General features: G+C 35.4%; 1 protein-coding gene across 1 annotated transcript; it reads left to right on the forward strand.

The window, feature by feature from the left end:
• The first annotated feature begins 5,936 nt into the window (after positions 1 to 5,936).
• On the forward strand, positions 5,937 to 21,649 carry LOC109208710 (gamma carbonic anhydrase 1, mitochondrial-like). Its single transcript, XM_019371851.1, has 5 exons — positions 5,937 to 6,282; positions 8,734 to 8,877; positions 15,700 to 15,825; positions 15,920 to 16,071; positions 20,846 to 21,649. The coding sequence occupies exons 1-5, from the start codon at positions 6,168 to 6,170 to the stop codon at positions 21,113 to 21,115; spliced, it is 807 nt and encodes a 268-aa protein (XP_019227396.1). The 5' UTR covers positions 5,937 to 6,167; the 3' UTR covers positions 21,116 to 21,649.
• Positions 21,650 to 22,730: the final 1,081 nt, after the last annotated feature.

A 22,730-nucleotide genomic window follows, 5' to 3' on the forward strand; every position in this document is an offset into this window, starting at 1 on the left:
GGACGTGGTTTTGGGTTATGGAAAGGCTAAGGGTTATGGGGTGTGATTTGAGGTGGCGCCGCCACCAGAGGGAGTGAGGATTTTAAGGGCGGTACTAGTTTTCTTGAGGATCTCTGAAGGTGGAGGTGAATGAAGGCGTGTTTGGACTGGGGGGGGGGGGAACCTGTTCGGACACTTATATGGGAAACTAGAGATCAGTTCATGGCCGTCTGATCAAACGAAATCAACGGCTCCCATGAAAAGAGGTGCAAACGGGGCCGTTTGGTTAGATAGGGGATTTGGACCGGGTATGGCGTGGTTGGGCCGTGTCTTGAACGGTTTCAGGGGGATTTAAACACTTGGGCCTGGGGGAAATTTAATTGCAACAACCCAAAAATCGGATTTCTTTTATTTCTTTTCTTTTTCTTTTTCAATTTCAAATCCTCTTCTTTTCAAATTAAAATAAAAACCTATATTATTTCTTAAACTGAATTAACTTACCAAATTAGATTAATCACTCATCATAGTATTTACAATAATTAATTAAATTCTTAATTTAAAGAAAAACTATAAAATTCAAAATTAAAGATTAAAGATTTAAAATGCAAAATGAACTATTTTTGTGTTTTTTCATATTTTATAAAATAACTAATTTACTTATTAATCTAAAAAATATAAAATTAAATCGTAAATGCAAATGCAATGTATTTTTGTATTTTTTTATGAATTAAATAAAATTAAACATGCACAGAAAAAATGAAAATAATTAGAAAAATTCTACAATAATTCCTAAAATATCAAAATATTAAAAGAAAAAAAATCTAATTCTTTGGAATTCTGTAGGAGTAATTCATGTGGGGCAAAAATTACGTGCTCACAGCGTCTGGTGAGGATTCCTGGTCCTGCCGACCTGCTAACGCATAGCTACGATTCTGGTTACCACCTGAACTGGAACCTCTACCTCTGCCTCGAGCTCTACCAGCCGAAGACTGAGACTCGCGCCCTGAAGGATGCACGGACATAGATGATCCTGATGCTGAATTCGCTGGTTGCGCCATACCCCCAGAATCTCTATTTGGGCAATCTCGCATCATATTCCCCAAACGTTCACATGTATATTAAGCATCGGAACCGGCTCGCCAATGGCACACCGCGGCGAAAATGGCCATGTTTGCCCTAAACCTCGTTGTCGCTGCAAACCCGACGCCTGGGAGCTCTCACCTGGTCCCGACTGAGTGTATCAGTCATACCTGTAACCCTGTAGCTGAGGTGGCGAAGGTCTAGGTGGTCGTTCGAAGTACTGGGGCCTGTAACTACCTTGAGACTGCTCCTGAGACCTGGCAAATCTCATCCTCTTACGTTGCCCTGACTCAGTCCTCTCCGTACCCTGCTGCCGACGCCTACCCCTTTCTATATTCTGGGCAAATGCATGAATCCTGGAGATATCCATACTATCTTGCAATGCAGTGGTGGCACCAGTCAACTCCAGGGCCAACCCTGCTATAAACCTGTGGATCCTGTCCCGCGTATAAGCAATTATGGATGGTGCATATCTGGCCAATGAGTTAAAACGGAGATTATACTCTCAAACACTCATATTGCCCTGCTTGAGGGTTAAAAACTGATCGACTCGGGCCTGTCGGATCTTCCGCGGTAAGTACTGGTAAAGAAAGGCATCTGAAAAATCCTCCCAAATAGCTGGAGGTGCATCACGTCCCTTGGACCTTTCCTATCCCTCGTACCAAAGGATGGATATATCTTGGAATCGAAAAGCTGCTAGCTTAACTGCCTCTTTCCCCGTAGCATGCATAACCCGAAAGATCCTGTGAAGCTGATCTATGAAATCCTGCGGGTCCTCCCTCTGATCTGTCCCTGTGAACTCTAGGGGACTCAAAGCAATAAACTCTCGGACCCTTGAACTCCCAGATCCCTCGGAAGGTCCTGCACTAGCGGATGCCCTAGCCTGTTGTTGGATAGCTACCAACTGTGCCAACAAATGAACTGCACTTATCAAGTCCTGATCTGATGGAAGCGGAGGGGGAACTGGATGTGCGGTCTCCCTAGGAATCTCCTCAGGTGGCGGAGGAGCCGGTAATGGCTGAGTAGGGGTCTCTTCCTTGGCCTCCGATTGGGCCCCATCTACTGGGGGTACCCTGCTAGTCCCCTCACCTATTGCTGTTTCTCTCCTACGGCTAGCCGTAGTCTTCCTAGTTACCGTCATCTGTGCATGCAACGCCAACACGTAAGTTTAACTCAAATTTCCAATAACTCAGTGCTACAACACGATTTAGATTTGAAAGAAGGGTAACCAACTCCTAAATGCCCTGTAGTCCCCTGCTTATATAATGTTGTGCACCACACATCTATATATAAACAAGACCCTACTAGACATGACTTATAGACTCCCAAGGACAGAACTGCTCTGATACCACTTTTGTCACGCCCCAAGCCTGGGGGCGAAACGGGCACCCTGTGCCTTACCTATCCTTGCGTACCACTTGCGACTAAGTGGCTTTGAATATGTAATGTCATACTCTGGCCATGGGCCACATTACAAGATAATGTGCGAAGCAAAATATAAAACTGAATAGAGACTAGCGCTGACTAAATGTCAACATAAAGCTGGGCCGGCAAGGATGTCATAACCACTATAACTGACAAGCCAACAAAATATACGTACGGGGCCTACAAGCCCAACATACTGCACTAACTGACAAGATATGTCTATAAGCCTCTACTAACAGATGTACTGTGATCAGAACAGGGCCCCGACCTACCCATAATCTATTTACATATATACACAAGATGTACACAAAACTTCTAGACCCGGCAACTCCGAAGGACGGGGAGCTTACCGATAAAGCTGAATTCGGGCAACACCTACTAAGGAGGTCCACCCGTCTGTTTGTCTGAACCTGCACGCATGAAATGCAGCGCCCCCAGAAAGGGACGTCAGTACGAATAATGTACCTAGTATGTAAGGCCATATACTGAAAGCTGAAACTGAACTGATAATCTGAACATATGCTTACCTGCTGATACTGACTCAACTCTCTCAATATAGTAAGTAAAATAGTTGTCCAGCCTTATAAGGCTCGATATATATATATATATATATATATATATATATATATATATATATATATATATATATATATATATATAATTGCTCTGCCATAGTAATCTCTCTCATAGGCGCTCGACCATACTAGGCTCTGTATCTCGGCCAACTGGGCTTGCTCATAGGCGCTCGACCACAGTATGCTCGGTATATAACTTACCCATCTGATCAGAGGTTGCCCAATAGGGGCCTGCCCATCGATTATAGCTCGATGGTAATGAAAATACTGTAATACTGTATATATAGACTCTACTGGAAGAAGGCAATACTCAATTGAATATTGTACTTACAAGACTAGGAAAAATATACGTAAATTCCGGGACATTTTGAAATTTTTTTTATGCCTCGTTGTCAAACTTGTGTAATTACGGGATCATGCAAAATGAAGGAAGAGCTTAGCCTTAACATACCTGGATTATGGAAAAATCCGTATGATATTCTGAGAAAAGGTTGCACCGTACTTCTTTAGAACAGCAAAATTACTCCGTTGCTAAGATTCTAAAAATTCTCACTGGAACTGGTTGCAAGGAGAATTGCTAACGTTTACTTCTGGTTGTAAGGTCTTGGTATTGAAAATATTAGGAATGAGATTTAGGATCTGATTGTAGTGTGGTTTTGTTTTGAAAGATCTTTGGAATTGAAGTATTTTAGTAACACATCATTTTGCCACTTATCAAGAATGACTAAGAGTCATCTCTTTTATGAAGTGGCTTGCTACCACGTGGGGGTGGGGGTAATTTTAATCTTATCTCATAACTAATTAATTAATTAGGTAATATTCTGTTACCCAGTAATTAACCAATTACCCGCATAATTAAGAATTGTCTCAAATTATTTAAAATTCTACTTATTTTTAATACACTTTATACATCATACTATCGTGGTCATATAGTACCTTGCATGGTACAAGTCCATAAGTATCGGGTATTATAGCTCGGACCGTATTTTATCCAAATTCGACAACCTTCAACGAAACTCATTTTCTTTAATTCGTGTACCCTTTCTTTCATGGCACTTACTTATTGCTTGGTATAAATAGCATAAATATGCTAACCTCAAGATAATCTCATCCCGAGTTTATGTCAATTAACTGAAGACAAAACTTTAACGTACGAAAAACGTGAGATGTAACAAATATAGTGTATTGAAACAAAATATTAATGTTTTGTTAACTTCAAAAAAACCTTACTAATATGTTAGAAAAACCCTCTGTAATGACTCTTGAAGTATTTTTATTTGAATAAAAGTCTTTATTACCAAAAAAAAAATCTCTTCCTACCAATTCTTCTTTAATTTGAACACATTAACATATTTTTTATATTCTTTTTTTAATTTTAACTACATGTCTATAAAACTGAGAAATGCATCATCTAAAATAACTGCACATCAAGTAAAAATGTCCATATTCTTCTTCTCGTTTCTACTTTTTCAGTAGAAATCAATCAATAAAAAAGATTTTTTTTTAGAGGCACTCTTCATTTCAAGTACTATTTCTTTTTCCTTTTTCATATTACCTATAGATTGTTTTGGCCTATGACTTTTTGTTTATTGTACCAACTTAAAGGAGTAGTTACTAATTTTCTTTTTATGTTGCATGATTATTCTTTTTATTTTGTTTTATTTCTTTACATTAGTTTTGATGTGTGCTATTCTTTTATATAATTCAACTGGTAGCTAAAATTATTTTGTTGGCTTTTCTATATTGATTGGTAAAAACTTACTCGCATCGGATGTTTACACCCGATTTACTTGAGTTAACCATAAAAGACAACCAAGTCTATTAGGAGTCCTAATTAGAAATAAAATATTAAAAAAAAATAAAGTCATAATAACTTAATGTTAGAAAGTTTAGGCTTAAAGTCATCGTTTTGTTACTACATATCATTTTTTTTCTAGGTTCAGGTTCCGTCCAATATTTTGCATTATTCCCCTAAACTACAACTGGTCGGGAGTTAAAAATTTAAAAATTAGAATATAGCGGGTTGGTTAATTTCATACTTTTACAAGTATACTTGTATGTAGAAAGAATTATTCCTTTTAAGAAAGAGCAGTTAAAGCATAAGTTTAATTTTCTTCTCCAGATTAAGTTATTTTTAATATATATTTGTAATTTTCATGATTAGTAACAACGAAAGTATGAAAGTCAAGAGCAATTCAGTGAATGTTTTTTGTATGAGTCTGTCAACTTTTGAAATTTATTTTTAGGATAATATCTATTTAATTTAAGGAATTTTTCTTTATGAGAAGTAAAAAGAAAGTAAAATAACATAAAATAATATCAATCTACTTGATGTTGCCGTTTTAGAACCCAACGGAGAATATATTTAGCAAGATAATAAGTATTTTAATATTAATAATAATTAATTAAGATTATGTGCAAACATATAAGTAGTTAAATATAGTAACTATCAATAACTACATATAAATAAATTGATAAGTGTCATTTGTTAGTTGGGTGTAAACACATAAATTTTTACCGTTTTGATTTACACAATTGATATTTTATAGTTATAAGTTTTCTAATGATTTAGTTAAATTAATCTAATTTGATTTTAAATTTTGGGTGCACCCACTCATTAAATGTTTATTCACTCGTTTGGGCTTTATAAAAATCTTACTGTATTTGTCCCGCTTTATATTATTTTCTTTTGCTTTATTATGTTTTCAAAATGTTAAACAAATGATATTTTTATACCAGTTTTAAAAATTCAAATATTAGATTTTGATGTGACGTTCTCTCAATCAAACAAGCTCTTCAATAATTTTTTTAATATTTTATATTACCATTGTTAATAATATATAGAATCAAATTTAATAGTTTTTTAAAAGTTCATATTCTTCAAATACAGTCATTGGATAAAAGAAAAATATATCATTAAAAAAAAAAAAACAGATTTTCTCAAGAATGCAAATAACAAAGGCCATGTCCTAGGCCACTCGTCCGATTCAACTCACCTCATTTCCTGTTCAGCTAAATTAAACTGAAGACTCCCTCAATCTCCTCCTTTTTACAAAAAACACATTTTCGGCTCTCTGTAATCTCTAAGAGAACAAAGAAGGTAGGCAAATGGGTACGCTGGGGAAAGCAATCTACACAGTCGGGTTCTGGATCAGGGAAACGGGTCAAGCCATGGATCGTTTGGGCTGCCGCCTCCAAGGCAACTATTACTTCCATGAACACCGTATGTCGTCGATCTGCTCTCTTAATGCACCATTCGTTTTTCTCCTTCTTTTAATTAAATCTTCATTTTCAGTAAATTTGTTTTATAGATTGCTTAAGTGTACCAACTAGTTGAGATTAAAGCTTAGTTTTTGTTACAGGTACCTAAGGTCTGGTGTTTGCCAAGAATTATTTTTAGTCTAGTTAGAAAATCCCTAATTTTCCTTAACAAACAAATTGTTTAGGTCAAAGATCACTTTTAGCCCACGGCCAGAAGCTATTTACATCCAGTAACCATAAAAGTGTATAAAATATGTATATTTTTTTGTATATAACATACAGAAATGTATACATATACAAAAATTATACATTTTTTCGGTTATTATTTTAAGAGTGACTATACAATGTAATTTTCCCAATTGTTTAGGATTAAATTGGGCTTGAATAGAGTGGAATAGCTATAGAGCATTCGTATAGTTGACCCCGACTAGTTTGGGTTTGCCTTATAAAACATATTATTTACCAGTATTTGGAATAAAATGGGTCAGAATAGAGCGGAATGATTACATAGCAGTCATATAGCTGACTCCAATTTGTTTGGGATTAAAAAGTGGTTGACTGATTGATATTTGTAAGTTGCATATGGTTGACTGTTGAAGATGGCATTAAACTAATTGATGAAACTACTGAATTTTGCACGTTTATTCAGCTGCGGAAAGCTGCAATTTGATTAGCTGTTCATTTGTATGACTTAAGGGCCAAAAAGAAGGATACTAATTCTGGATTTCAGTAGTGTGTACTTTTGTGTCCTGACTAGGTTATTATTCTGGATACTAATGCACAGCGGAGGGATGCTTTCAAGTTTTGAATTTAAGTAGTGGACTTCTGTGTCCTGACTAGGTTATTATTTTGGGTACAAATGGACAGTAGACGGATGCTTTCTTTGAAAAGTAAATTGTTATACTTACATGTATAAATACATGTTCCGAGTTAAGTGTTGCTTTTAAAATGACAAGGAATAAAATAGTCTCACGTTCTAATCCGTACTTAATCTGATGAAAAAGCTACTTTTACTTTGACTTATACTTGGATGCCGCTTAAGAGTGTCGGTGCATTTAAAATAGCTAATATAATATCAAATCTTAGAACATTGTGAAAAAAAAATTCATAGAAACATTGTGATCTTGATCATTGAGGGCAATTCTATAGGTTGCAACATTTTCAGTCTAGTAAGCTTTGGACAGCTTTGTTTCGTGACTCAGTCACTCAGTTAGTCGTTAGCCCAATGTATTACATGGATTTGGTGGAAAGACTTAGAGTTTAATTTCCAATATTTGGAGAACACTTCCCCATTTTTACTACAAGTTCCCTCAAGGTGATTTGGACAATTTTACCATTAAAACATAGATAATAATCCCAGGAAGCTGGTTTTACCTTAGTTCAAGAGAAGAAAAGGTGTAGCTATATTGGACTTAGAGGTATTTGCTTATCCATTACATATCTAGAGATTTATCTTGTTAGCATAAACTCTGAAGACTACATACGAAATACAAGTACTTGTGGCAAAAATGTATTCCTGTATCTATCTTACCCCATATGTCTATGATCGACTGGCTTGTCTGTAGATTTTCCAAGCTGGAAAATGTTGAAGAACTAGATTTAAAAGATTTTGGATTTTTCATAATTCAACTCTTTTAATGAATAATAGCTTGTTTGGCCAAGCTTCTTTTTGGCCAATTTTTTTTTCTTTCCAAAGTTAAGGTGTTTGGCCAAGCTTTTTGAAGGGAAAAAAGTACTTTTGAGTAGAAGCAGATCAGCTTTTGAGATGCAGAAAAAAGTAGCTCCTCCCAAAAATACTTTTTTTGAAAAACACTGAGAAAAATACACTTAGAAGCGCTTTTTAAAAGCTAGGCCAAATACTAATTGATGCTCAAAAGTACTTTTCAAATTAATTTGCCAAAAACAAACTGCATCTGACCAAAAGTATTTTTTTGAGAAGCACTTTTGAGAAAAAACACTTTTCAAAATAAGCTGATTTTAGAAGTTTGGCCAAACAAGCTATAAGTCTCTCAGGCTAACTGCAAGAAATTAACTTTGTATACATATGTTTTCATCAAATAAAATGGATGCTAATTGATTGGCACCTTTGGCTATCACCTCGAGCATTGCTTCTTTTACTGAAGAGTTTGGTGAAACAAATGATATTTAGTTGCGATGGTTTTATTTGTACTCATATTTTCTCACAGTTAGCAAATTTCACTATCCGATATCTTGATTTAATTTCTTTTGGCATTATTTACAGAATAATCTTAAGATTTATTTCCTTTAATTAAGTGTTTCTTGCCCTACTTGCAAAAGTTTTTTTCCTTCATATTCTAGGTTTGAACTTTTTGCTTGTCAATGTGCTCCATATATACATATACTGGAATCTTGCATCCTTTAACATTTGTCATTTCTACCTCCTTGTTTCCAGTGTCAAGGCATAGAACTCTTATGAACTTGTTTGACAAAGTACCTATGGTTGCTAAAGATGCATTTGTGGCTCCAAGTGCTTCTTTAATTGGCGATGTTCATGTTGGACGTAATGCTTCTATCTGGTATGGATGTGTTCTGCGAGGTATGTTCTTCTTTCATACTATGGTAGAATCCGTGCTTAAAAGTGTTGCAAGATTTAATGGGTCGGATGATGCTGTTGTTGCATTAGGTAGAAAGCTTCTTTATCTTCTTTCTTCTAGGTAAGCGTTTATTATACCTATTGATTATGAAACATATAGATTTTCAACACTCCCGGAGACATTGGAGTAGTGTGAGCTAAAAAATTTCTTGTATTTAGAAAAAGGTTAAATGCTTTCTTGAATGTATGAGGGAGGGTAGACACTTTGAGCTGCATCTTTTTGATAATTCATAAGTATTGTTATTAATATTGCTCTAAGAAAATCATATTAGGATGCAGCTGCATTATGGATTCTCAAGCTTTGTAGTCAAAGTAACCATTTGTCTTTTACCAGTTCTCACTTTAGAAGGTGGTATTTTTTTAACATACTAGGCTTAACTCACAAGAGATTGTTTATTCTCTAACTCGTTGACAATCCAGTTCTTTTCTCTAACTCACAGTTCCGATGTTTATGTCAGACTTTTTTCTGAGTAGGTGGTTTATTAGAAAAGTATCCAGTGGATGTAACCCATATACATCCAGAACAAATTAACCAAAATACTAACTTTCACCCTTGACCAGCCACCCTTCTGCGTCATTCAAAATCCAATATACCACCTTCAAACAAAAATAAAGGATAAACAAGAACTGTTATATCAATTCAATTTAGTTATCCGTTAGCTCTTTGCTGTTGTTGAAGCTGCATTCCTACTTTCTAAGTCCGCACACTTATTTAGCTTCCTTGCTTGCTATCCAGAATTTTCCTTATCAGCTGGTTGACTATCTTCTTGCCAACCCTTTTCAATGTTCATTTTAAGTTTCTTTAGGTTTTTCTCGTTTGACCCCCAGAGGACACCTAATAGATTTTCCGAATTCCCTAAGTTTCCGCTATTCTTACTATTAAATACCTCATTACTCCCTTATTCCACTTTCAGTACTTATGGTCATACATTTTCATCATCTACTTGTAATTCATTATGAGCTGTCTGTTCTCCATCATCATATTCTGACCCACTATGCTTTGTTGCTTCTGCTTCAGTATTATGGCCAATTCAGTCCCCCCACTCCTGTTCACTATTAGCCTCCTTAATTGAAAAATATCGTCCCCATCTTCCAGAGCATCCTCTTCAAAATCCATAAATTTCCTATTTGGCAGAATGTTGTATGTCTATGTTATGCTCTAGTATCAGAGATTCCTTGGAAATTGGATCAATTTTTTAGTTGCCGGTTCAAACTTGAAGTGTTTAGTAACCAGTTGGCACCTATTGTCCTGCTTTTTCTTTAATCGATCCTATCCCATTGTCATCTCTGCCAACCCTGTTTGTGGTTGTATAATCATTCAACTCTTCGACCTTTCAGTTACCACCTCATCTTTTAACTGATTTTGGTTGTTCAGCTGGGGATCATGAAATGCCAGCTTAATATATGACTGCCACATAGCAGTTGGTTGTCAATTGTGTGTGGCTTGGACATTAAACTGTTAAGCTTGAGCATCTTCTTCAAGACCTGGCTTCAATTGAATTGGATTTTCTATGTCGTGAAACAACGTCCTTTTACTTGGGGCGAATTTCTTAATGCTTTTGCATGGGTCTTGTCACTACGTCAGGCCTGAATGCAAGATCCAACCATCTTTATGCCACATATTCATGTCGTGTCTCCCATTGCAATGCTACTCTTGCCCAAACTCCAAAGTATAGCACCTCTAGCAACAGCACATCTCTCCACAATCTCCACCAACTCCTCCTCTAAATGAATGGAGTAGCATCTCTTGTCATCAAGTACCACAACATATCATCACTGGGAAGAACTTTTTCCCTATTACAACATGTTGCTTCTCGTCACCATTCCATTCCTTCTCCTCCTCGCTGGAGCTTCCTGTTGATCTACTTGGTCAAAAGTACCTTTCTTTTTGTGAGTTCCCCCATATCTTCAAACAAATTCTAGATGTTTAGTTGATTCCTTTCTTATCTTACATACCAACCATTTTATGGTATTCTATGGTGGCTTCACTACCCGTCAACTTCAACCAAACAAAAAGTCCCTTTATGGTATATGCTTCGCCGACCTCGATTCCCAGTGTTTCATTGGCAGATGGTTTTATGCCTGTGAGAAAGCACGGGAGAAAATATTATTGATTAATTAAGACAATGATACACTGAGCCCTATATATATACACAATACATGTCCTACTCCTAATACATATGGGATTAGGGTTATCTACTACTATTTACACAATGAAAGTAACACTCCCCCTCAAGCTGGTACATATAAATCATATGTACCGAGCTTGTTACATATATAACTAATACGAGGACCAGTGAGGGACTTGGTGAAAATATCAGCAAGCTGATCATTTGACTTTACAAATTTTGTAGCAATATCTCCTGAGAGTATCTTTTCTCTAACAAAGTGATAGTCAATCTCGATGTGTTTTGTTCTCTCATGGAACACTGGATTTGACGCAATATGAAGAGCAGCTTGATTATCACACACAAGTCCCATCTGACTAATCTCACCAAATTTTAGCTCCTTGAGCAACTGTTTGATCCAAATTAGCTCACACGGGGCCATAGCCATTGCTCGATATTCTGCTTCTGCACTAGACCGAGCAACCACATTCTGTTTCTTGCTCTTCCAAGACACCAAATTCCCTCCTACTAAGACACAATATCCAGACGTAGAACGTCTATCAGAAGGTGATCCTGCCCAATCAGCATCTGAGTATCCAACGATCTGCTCATGGCCTCGATCTTCAAACAATAAGTCTTTGCCTGGAGCTGATTTTATATACCGAAGAATGCGAACAACAACATCCCAATGACTATCACACGGAGAATCCATAAACTGACTCACAACACTCACAGGAAAGGAAATGTCAGGTCTAGTCACTGTGAGGTAATTTAATTTACCAACCAACCGCCTATATCTTGCAGGATCGCTAAGAGGCTCCCCCTGTCCTGGCAGAAGTTTAGAATTCGGATCCATCGGAGTGTCAACAGGTCTACAACCTGTCATTCCTGTTTCCTCAAGAATATCTAAGGCATACTTCCGTTGTGAGATCACAATACCCGAGCTAGACTGAGCGACCTCAATACCCAGAAAATACTTTAATCTGCCCAGATCCTTAGTCTGAAAGTGCTGAAGGAGATGTTGCTTCAACTTACTAATACCATCCTGATCATTGCCGGTAATAACAATATCGTCAACATAAACGACCAGATAAATACAGAGATTTGAAGCAGAATGTCGATAAAATACAGGGTGATCAGCTTCACTACGAGTCATGCCAAACTCCTGAATAACTGTGCTGAACTTACCAAACCAAGCTCGAGGAGACTGCTTTAGACCATAGAGGGATCGGCGCAACCGACATACAAGGCCACTAGACTCCCCCTGAGCAACAAAACCAGGTGGTTGCTCCATATAAACCTCATCCTCAAGGTCACCGTGAAGAAAAGCATTCTTAATGTCCAACTGATAGAGAGGCCAATGGCGAACAGCAGCCATGGATAGAAAAAGGCGGACTGATGCAATTTTAGCCACGGGAGAGAAAGTATCACTGTAATCAAGTCCAAATATCTGAGTATATCCTTTGGCAACAAGACGAGCCTTAAGTCGATCAACCTGGCCATCTGGACCAACTTTGACTGCATACACCCAACGACAACCAACAGTCGATTTACCTGAAGGAAGAGGAACAAGCTCCCAAGTACCACTCGTATGTAAAGCAGACATCTCGTCAATCATAGCCTGTCGCCATCCGGGATGAGACAGTGCTTCACCTGTAGACTTAGGAATGGAAACAGAGGACAAAGATGACACAAATGCACAATGGGATGATGAGAGACGATGGTAACTTAAACCGATATAATGAGGATTAGGATTAACTGTGGACCGTATACCTTTTCGTAGTGCAATCGGTTGATTAAGAGGAGACAAGTCCGCAGTATTAGCAGGGTCAGGTGCAGGACGTGAATCAGCTGGGCCTGATGCTGGGGGCGGACGACGATGATAAGTCAGGAGTGGTGGAGCTGTAGAAGGTTGAACTCGACTAGGTGGTGGCACTGGAGCTATAGTTGGTGGAACTGGACTAGGTGGTGGCACTGGAGCTATAGTTGGTGGAACTGGACTAGGTGGTGGCACTGGACTCGGTGGTGATACTGGAGCTATAGGTGGTGGAGCTGTAACTGGAACTGTAGGCGGTGGAGCTATGGAGGAAGATGAATGGGAGATAGGGACTGAATCTCCAAAAGAAGGAACAGGTAGCACCTCAGAAATATCTAAGTGATTAACTGGACCTGTGAAGTATGATTGGGTTTCAAAGAAGGTAACATCAGCAGACATAAGAAATCGCTGAAGGTCAGGAGAATAACATCGATATCCCTTTTGCGTTCTCGAGTAACCCAGAAATATGCACTTAAGAGCACGAGGAGCTAACTTATCTTTTCCTGGAGTAAGGTCATGAACAAAGCACGTACTCCCAAAGACACGGGGTGGAAGAGAGAACAAAGGTAAGTGGGGAAACAGGACAGAGAATGGAACTTGATTTTGGATAGCTGAAGATGGCATACGATTAATAAGATAACAAGATGTAAGAACTGCATCCCCCCAAAAACGCAGCGGAACATGAGATTGTATGAGTAGGGTACGAGCAGTTTCAATAAGATGTCTATTCTTTCTTTCAGCTACCCCATTTTGTTGGGATGTGTACGGACAAGATGTTTGATGAATAATCCCATGGGAGTTCATAAATTGCTGAAACGGGGAAGACAAATACTCTAGGGCATTATCACTACGAAATGTGCGGATAGAAACCCCAAATTGATTTTGAATTTCAGCATGGAAGGTCTGGAAAATAGAAAACAACTCAGATCGGTTTTCTCATCAAAAATATCCAAGTGCACCTGGAATAATCATCAATGAAACTGACAAAGTAGCGGAATCCTAAGGTAGAGCTAACCCGACTAGGACCCCAAACATCTGAATGGACTAAAGTAAAAGGTGACTCTGCTCGATTGTCAAGACGTCGGGGGAAATGGGAGCGGGTATGCTTACCGAGCTGACACGACTCACATTCTAAAGTGGACAAGTGAGATAAGCCAGGTACCATTTTCTGAAGTTTTGACAAACTGGGATGTCCAAACCGTTTATGTAATAAATCTGGTGAATCAGTAACGAGAGAAGTTATTGGAGGAAGACAAGATGCGAGTCCATGTGATTTTGCAAGGATAAGGTAATAAAGTCCATCTGATTCACGTCCGGTACCAACGATCCGCCCTGTACTGCGTTCCTGTATAAAAACAAGGTCATCAAGAAATAGAACAACAGATTTAAGTGATTTGGCTAAGCGACTAACGGCTATGAGATTAAAAGGACTACCAGGAACATAAAGAACTGAGTCTAAAGGTAAGGAAGGAAGTGGACTTGCTTGACCTATTGCAGTTGCCATGGCTTGAGACCCATTGGCCCATTGTGACTGTTGGAAGAGATTCAGAATATGAGATACTAGTGAAAAGAGATTTGTTACCAGAAATATGATCAGATGCACCTGAATCAATGACCCAAGACTCAGAAGGTGAAGATTGGGAGACACCGGTCATGCTACTATTTGTTGGAACAACGGAGGTTAGTCCTGAAGATGTGTGTTTACGTGCTTTGTACTGAAGGAACTCAATATAATCCGGTAAAGAAACCATCTGAGTTGGATTCATTGCATTTAATCCAACCGATTGTGCGTTAAAGGCTTCAGGTACGAATTCCATTATAATATCGTGCCGAAAAAAGCAGAAAATTACTGGGATCACTGTTCACGCCGGAAAAATCACTGTAGCTCGCCGGAAAAAACTCAAAGTGGTCGGAATTTGATTTGAACTAGATGGGTAAGATCGGAATTGTGAGTAGAGAAATCTGTCCTGAAGAAGTTTCGCGAAAAAGTGGCTGGAAAAGGGGCCACGCGCCGGCGCGTGGGATCGGAGCTTCGCCGGAAAATTTCTTCCGGCGGCGCGTGGCGGCGCGTGGGGGGTCTTCTTACGGAGATATTTTAATGGATTGGTCACCGGAGGCCGATCTACTTCGTGGTGGTGTTGGTTTTTGCACAACACTAACGAAAAGTGATGTTTGTTACGGACAGCCTCTTTAGTCGTCGGAAAATTGCACGGTAACGAGGTCTTTCTTCCCGGAGGCCGCTGGAATGATGCACAACGACAATTTCTCACTGATGCTCTGATACCATGTGAGAAAGCACGGGAGAAAATATTATTGATTAATTAAGACAATGATACACTGAGCCCTATATATATACACAATACATGTCCTACTCCTAATACATATGGGATTAGGGTTATCTACTACTGTTTACACAATGAAACTAACAATGCCAATCTTGGAAATTCCTCGAATAGTCGGAGACCATCTTGGTTGCATGCTGTCAAAGAACTCTTCTCTCACATAACTCTTGCCCTTTGAAATATAGAGAAAAATGAGCCTCCATGTACACAGGCCATATGTATTTTGAAAGCTGCCCAATAACTATAATGAAGAATCCTAAGAGAACTATCATATCCTGATTGCGGGATTGAGGAAAGATCTCTTTTATACCGAATATTAAGTTTATTACGCTTGGACATTTGTGATTAAACTGATTCACCACACATGTGTTATCTGACAATATGTATATGTTTGAAAAGTGTGTCCTCGCACAGGATGCGAGTTCTGTGACTTTCCTGCTTTCAATATTTGCGCTCTTTAGTTTGGTTATTTTTGCTCAAGGTGAGACATTGCATGCAGGTGACGTGAACAGTATTAGTGTAGGAGCAGGAACCAATATCCAGGACAATTCTCTTGTTCATGTAGCTAAATCAAATCTAAGTGGAAAGGTTTTGCCAACAATTATTGGCAACAATGTTACTGTAGGTGAGGACTATTTTGCAAAGAAATAACGTACATCTGCCCTGAATAGTTGCAGTAACTTTGGTGGTTAACCTTTTGACATCCAACTTAATTGAAGGTCATAGTGCTGTCTTGCATGGATGTACTGTTGAAGATGAGGCATTTGTTGGTATGGGTGCAACTCTGCTTGATGGGGCAGTTGTGGAGAAAAATGCTATGGTCGCTGCTGGTGCCCTTGTCAGGCAGAATACGAGGATTCCTTGTGGAGAGGTTTGTGGCAACCTCAATTAAAGTTATTCATTTTGCTATCACCATAGATATTGCCTAGAACATGCATCTAATTTCCAGCGTGAGTATTAACCAATATATGCGATCAATAATATTAAAAACTCATCACTTAAAGTGATGAAGCAATGTGAAGTGAGGGGTCATCGTTTCATGGGTGAAACCATGTGCTTCAGATAAGTGTGCGCTTCAAACTATGATGCACAAAATGATCTCAATGAGAAACAGTTGCTTCTTTAAATCTTAACCTTGAGGAGTTAATTAATATCGACATTGTGGTATATTGGATGTTGAAATTAGTTATTTCAAGTGAAAGTTGACTATTATAATAGTACTAAATTACTGTTTTGCACATCGCTTCTTGCTTCTAGGCCCATGGACTTCGTCAGTTTTTGTGCTTTTCCCTTTTAAAAAAATTAGATGCAGTGGGTAGTCATGAATTATCTAACTCTCAAAGAAATAACTGACAAGTTCCTGTTGGGATCACCTTGCACGTCATTGTTTGACACACTTCTCTAAAGCGTATGGTTTCACCCATGAAGTGACCCCTCGCTTTGCAGATTTTAATTAGTGTTGTCAAAGGCTCATTTGAGCACGCTTAAGCCCTGAAGCTTAGAAAAAGCTAAGGAGGGTGCTTCGCCTCGCTTAAACTGCGCTTTGGGGTAGGCGAGGCACTGAGGCGTGCACCTCACATTTCACATGAGTTCTATCTTGAATCGAGCGGTACTAAACAACAAATACAATCTGCAAATAAGTGTATTAGTTGTTAAGGAAAGCATTATGAATGAATTTGTTACTTTTTTCTTGAATAACGGTTTTATTTATCTATATTATTATAAAAGCATGAATACAATGTCGGTTTACAAAAATAACCTTATAATGTTAAGTATAATAACTCATAATAAAAGGACATACCCGAAATTCTAGATATTAGCTTTATAATCCTATTAGATTTAGGACATAACACTACACGCTAATATTTAGGACTTTAAAATTAACTAAATTTTGGTTATTAAATCTTTCCTTATTAAACTAGGTAAGATTCATAAATAAAAATATTAAATTTAACCTTGCATTGGAAGAATAAAGAAAGTTTGGTCTAACGTATGGAAAGACTTCGAAAAAATTTGGAGTTAAAAAAATCGAAAGATTACAAACTCGAGAGTTTACTTTGACTCAACGTTTTAAAAATGAATAATAGTATATATTTTACCTTCTTTATTTATATTAGAAATTGAAGGATTTTTTTTACTTTGAACAAAATACCTTATAATGTTAAGTATAATAACTCATAATAAAAGGACATAACCGGAATTCTAGATATTAGCTTTATAATCCTATTAGATTTAGGACATAACACTACACACTAATATTTAGGACTTTAAAATTAATTAAATTTTGGTTATTAAATCTTTCCTTATTGAACTAGGTAAGATTCATAAATAAAAATATTAAATTTAACCTTGTATTGCAAGAATAAAGAGAGTTTGGTCTAACGTATGGAAAGACTTCGAAAAAATTTGGAGTTAAAAAAATCGAAAGATTACAAACTCGAGAGTTTACTTTGACTCAACGTTTTAAAAATGAATAATAGTATATATTTTACCTTCTTTATTTATATTAGAAATTGAAGGATTTTTTTTACTTTGAACAAAATACCTTATAATGTTAAGTATAATAACTCATAATAAAAGGACATAACCGGAATTCTAGATATTAGCTTTATAATCCTATTAGATTTAGGACATAACACTACACACTAATATTTAGGACTTTAAAATTAATTAAATTTTGGTTATTAAATCTTTCCTTATTGAACTAGGTAAGATTCATAAATAAAAATATTAAATTTAACCTTGTATTGCAAGAATAAAGAGAGTTTGGTCTAACGTATGGAAAGACTTCGAAAAAATTTGGAGTTAAAAAAATCGAAAGATTACAAACTCGAGAGTTTACTTTGACTCAACGTTTTAAAAATGAATAATAGTATATATTTTACCTTCTTTATTTATATTAGAAATTGAAGGATTTTTTTTACTTTGAACAAAATACCTTATAATGTTAAGTATAATAACTCATAATAAAAGGACATAACCGGAATTCTAGATATTAGCTTTATAATCCTATTAGATTTAGGACATAACACTACACACTAATATTTAGGACTTTAAAATTAATTAAATTTTGGTTATTAAATCTTTCCTTATTGAACTAGGTAAGATTCATAAATAAAAATATTAAATTTAACCTTGTATTGCAAGAATAAAGAGAGTTTGGTCTAACGTATGGAAAGACTTCGAAAAAATTTGGAGTTAAAAAAATCGAAAGATTACAAACTCGAGAGTTTACTTTGACTCAACGTTTTAAAAATGAATAATAGTATATATTTTACCTTCTTTATTTATATTAGAAATTGAAGGATTTTTTTTACTTTGAACAAAATACCTTATAATGTTAAGTATAATAACTCATAATAAAAGGACATAACCGGAATTCTAGATATTAGCTTTATAATCCTATTAGATTTAGGACATAACACTACACACTAATATTTAGGACTTTAAAATTAATTAAATTTTGGTTATTAAATCTTTCCTTATTGAACTAGGTAAGATTCATAAATAAAAATATTAAATTTAACCTTGTATTGCAAGAATAAAGAGAGTTTGGTCTAACGTATGGAAAGACTTCGAAAAAATTTGGAGTTAAAAAAATCGAAAGATTACAAACTCGAGAGTTTACTTTGACTCAACGTTTTAAAAATGAATAATAGTATATATTTTACCTTCTTTATTTATATTAGAAATTGAAGGATTTTTTTTACTTTGAACAAAATACCTTATAATGTTAAGTATAATAACTCATAATAAAAGGACATAACCGGAATTCTAGATATTAGCTTTATAATCCTATTAGATTTAGGACATAACACTACACACTAATATTTAGGACTTTAAAATTAATTAAATTTTGGTTATTAAATCTTTCCTTATTGAACTAGGTAAGATTCATAAATAAAAATATTAAATTTAACCTTGTATTGCAAGAATAAAGAGAGTTTGGTCTAACGTATGGAAAGACTTCGAAAAAATTTGGAGTTAAAAAAATCGAAAGATTACAAACTCGAGAGTTTACTTTGACTCAACGTTTTAAAAATGAATAATAGTATATATTTTACCTTCTTTATTTATATTAGAAATTGAAGGATTTTTTTTACTTTGAACAAAATACCTTATAATGTTAAGTATAATAACTCATAATAAAAGGACATAACCGGAATTCTAGATATTAGCTTTATAATCCTATTAGATTTAGGACATAACACTACACACTAATATTTAGGACTTTAAAATTAATTAAATTTTGGTTATTAAATCTTTCCTTATTGAACTAGGTAAGATTCATAAATAAAAATATTAAATTTAACCTTGTATTGCAAGAATAAAGAGAGTTTGGTCTAACGTATGGAAAGACTTCGAAAAAATTTGGAGTTAAAAAAATCGAAAGATTACAAACTCGAGAGTTTACTTTGACTCAACGTTTTAAAAATGAATAATAGTATATATTTTACCTTCTTTATTTATATTAGAAATTGAAGGATTTTTTTTACTTTGAACAAAATACCTTATAATGTTAAGTATAATAACTCATAATAAAAGGACATAACCGGAATTCTAGATATTAGCTTTATAATCCTATTAGATTTAGGACATAACACTACACACTAATATTTAGGACTTTAAAATTAATTAAATTTTGGNCCAAATAGTCTTATATAATAGCACACACATGGTATATAAATTTTTTGACAATAACGTCATACATGACTAAAAATTATGATACTGGTCAATGTGCTTACTAAGTGTAATCTTATCCCTAGTAATTCAACTTTTCATTCTTTTACGAAACTAAGGTAATATTACCTTTTTAAATTTGTATAGAAAATTAATTTTAGTATTGTTTATGTTTTGACAAATATAATAAATAAAATACAAGGAAAAATATCTTAAATATTGTATTATATTTACCGCAATATGTTTTCTTACATGAATAACTGTATGTTTCAAGAGGCATATCAAGATCGACAACAAAAGTTATGGTTAAGGCAGAGCAACGAAAGCATTATGAGGAAACATACCCACAAAAATATTGTCCACAAAGAAGTGTTGGTTAAGATACCATCACATTAAATACTTTTAAACTATAATACATAATTATCTAACTAACATGACAAAATTGATCATTTATATAAGTTTTTATGATGTCCTTTTATTTTAAATTCATGTATTATGCTAATGTAATAATATTTTTCGCATTTAGATAATTGTGTATTATTATACATAAAATATCTCTAATTAATTAAATTTTATTGTTCCTTCATATAAAATATTTAAATCATCACGTGTCACTATTAACGTGCAACGCACGTTGATAGATACTAGTTTATATATATATAACTAAAGCCCGCACTTGAATTGTTTTGCGCTTAAAGCCCCAACAGACTTGGAGAGCTTTTCGCCTTTGACAACACTAGTTTTATTAACACTATAGATAACCGTGACCAAATGCAAAGATGACTTAATATGTAAATTGACATAAGTTCCTGGGTAAAATCCATTTTGAGTTTATTTGAACATTCTTGGCCATCGTTCCAGCTTGTCAGCATAGTGCACTTTCTTTGGATGGGGAACTATGATAGACAATTGATTTACCTTTATATTTCTAATAAGTGTAATTGATATTGCTTTTTCATGAACAGGTATGGGGAGGAAATCCAGCTAGGTTCCTGAGAAAGCTCACAGAAGAAGAAATAGCTTTTATCTCGCAGTCAGCTGCCAACTATACTAATTTAGCGCAGGTTCACGCTGCTGAAAATGCAAAAAGCTTTGATTCGATTGAATTTGAGAAGGTGTTGCGGAAGAAATTTGCTCGCAAAGACGAGGAGTATGACTCAATGCTGGGTGTTGATCGTCAAACACCTCCAGAGCTTATCCTGCCTTATAATATCCAGGCACCAAAGGCCTCTTAACTGTGGTTCTAAGTTGATCATCCCTTGGGTTTTTGTGGTGTTAGCCTATTTCTTTTTTCTTTGGGCTGATTAAACAAGAAAACACCAACGTTTCATCTTAAATAATTAAGACCAGGCTGAAACATCAAAAGATTTAATCCTGGTTTGCCGCTCTTGCTTTCCTGTGCTCATTCTGTCTGGCTAATCAGAGCTGACTGTTGATGAGGAACCACTGATACAGCAAAAGCATAAAGTTGTTTTTGGCTTTTAAAATGTGTTTGATCATATTTTCTTCGTGGAAATTGTTTTCCATAGAAATTATTTTCCTACAATATGTTTTCTTAGTGCTCCACGAACAATGAGCGCTCCCTGCTCCATTGTTTGGTTGCTGAGTGAAAAATAGTGTTCTGAAAAATATATATTAAGATTAGTACCAATATTGGCAGATCAGATAGTCTTCGGATGAATTTGTTGAGTATTGCAGATTGATAATTCCACAAAGTGTTGGTTGGAACATGTGATGTGAAAATAAAAGTTTAGATAGTTGTAAGTTAATTTCTTTGTCCTTTTGATGGAAATTATTTTCTGAGGAAACATATTTTGGCAGTTGAGCTCCAGAAAATGACTTTCAGCATACCCAATCCACTCTCAGATTATTTATGAATATGAGAAGCGTGTGTTTATGCAGTTAGACGCAATCAATTTGGCAATTGTCAAGAAACTTTAGTTGTTCGTGTTCAACTGAGAGTACATACACCTGGATACGTGTTTGTTAGTTCAAATATATATCTTTTTTTTTGTTCATCTGGTCAAATATAAACTCTGACTCCATTAGTTACTTATTACTCCTTAATTTGCTTGGATCGGCCGTGATGTTCACTATGCGTGATGCTACTACTTCCCCATTAGTGCAATCTGAATGTGTCTTTTTTATTTTTCTGAATTAAAAGTTTTATTATGGTGAAGTCAAAAAACTAAATTTTGTACCTAATAAATACCTTAACAATGTCGATATTTTGCAAAAAATTATTGATTCGATATAAAAAATTTACAACTAAGTTGTCACCAGCGGCAGAGCTAGGTGGATGGCAAGAGGTTCAGCCGAACCCCTTCAGAAAAAGTCACATTGTATATATAAGGTTAATTTTTTTATATATATTATTGAATCCCCTTAATTTCTTCGCGTGTTTACTTTTTTTTTTCTTTTCAATCCCCTTAGTGAAAATCCCGCTTTGTCTGTCATATATGATAAACTTATAAATACATTATTACGTTATCAACGATTATAAATCAAGTTATCCTAATAAATTTCCTATATTTTTTTGGACCGTTGCGGGGATTAAACTCCACTCCATTTCCTCTTTCTCTATTTCCCCAAGTTCTTACTTGGATAAGAGACACATGTCCCATTTTAAAATCTATATATATATATATTAAAGCAAGAAAGTTACCATATATAATTGACATTATGGTTAAACCAAGTGGCAAGCTAATAAATATCAATAGTGTATGGTAACTTTATTCTATATTTGACTATTTTAGTTAAACACAAATAATATATATATATATATATATATATATATATATATATATATATATATATATATATATATATATATATATATATATATATATA

Source organism: Nicotiana attenuata, unplaced genomic scaffold (assembly GCF_001879085.1).
Source record: "Nicotiana attenuata strain UT unplaced genomic scaffold, NIATTr2, whole genome shotgun sequence".
Lineage (NCBI taxonomy): Eukaryota > Viridiplantae > Streptophyta > Magnoliopsida > Solanales > Solanaceae > Nicotiana > Nicotiana attenuata.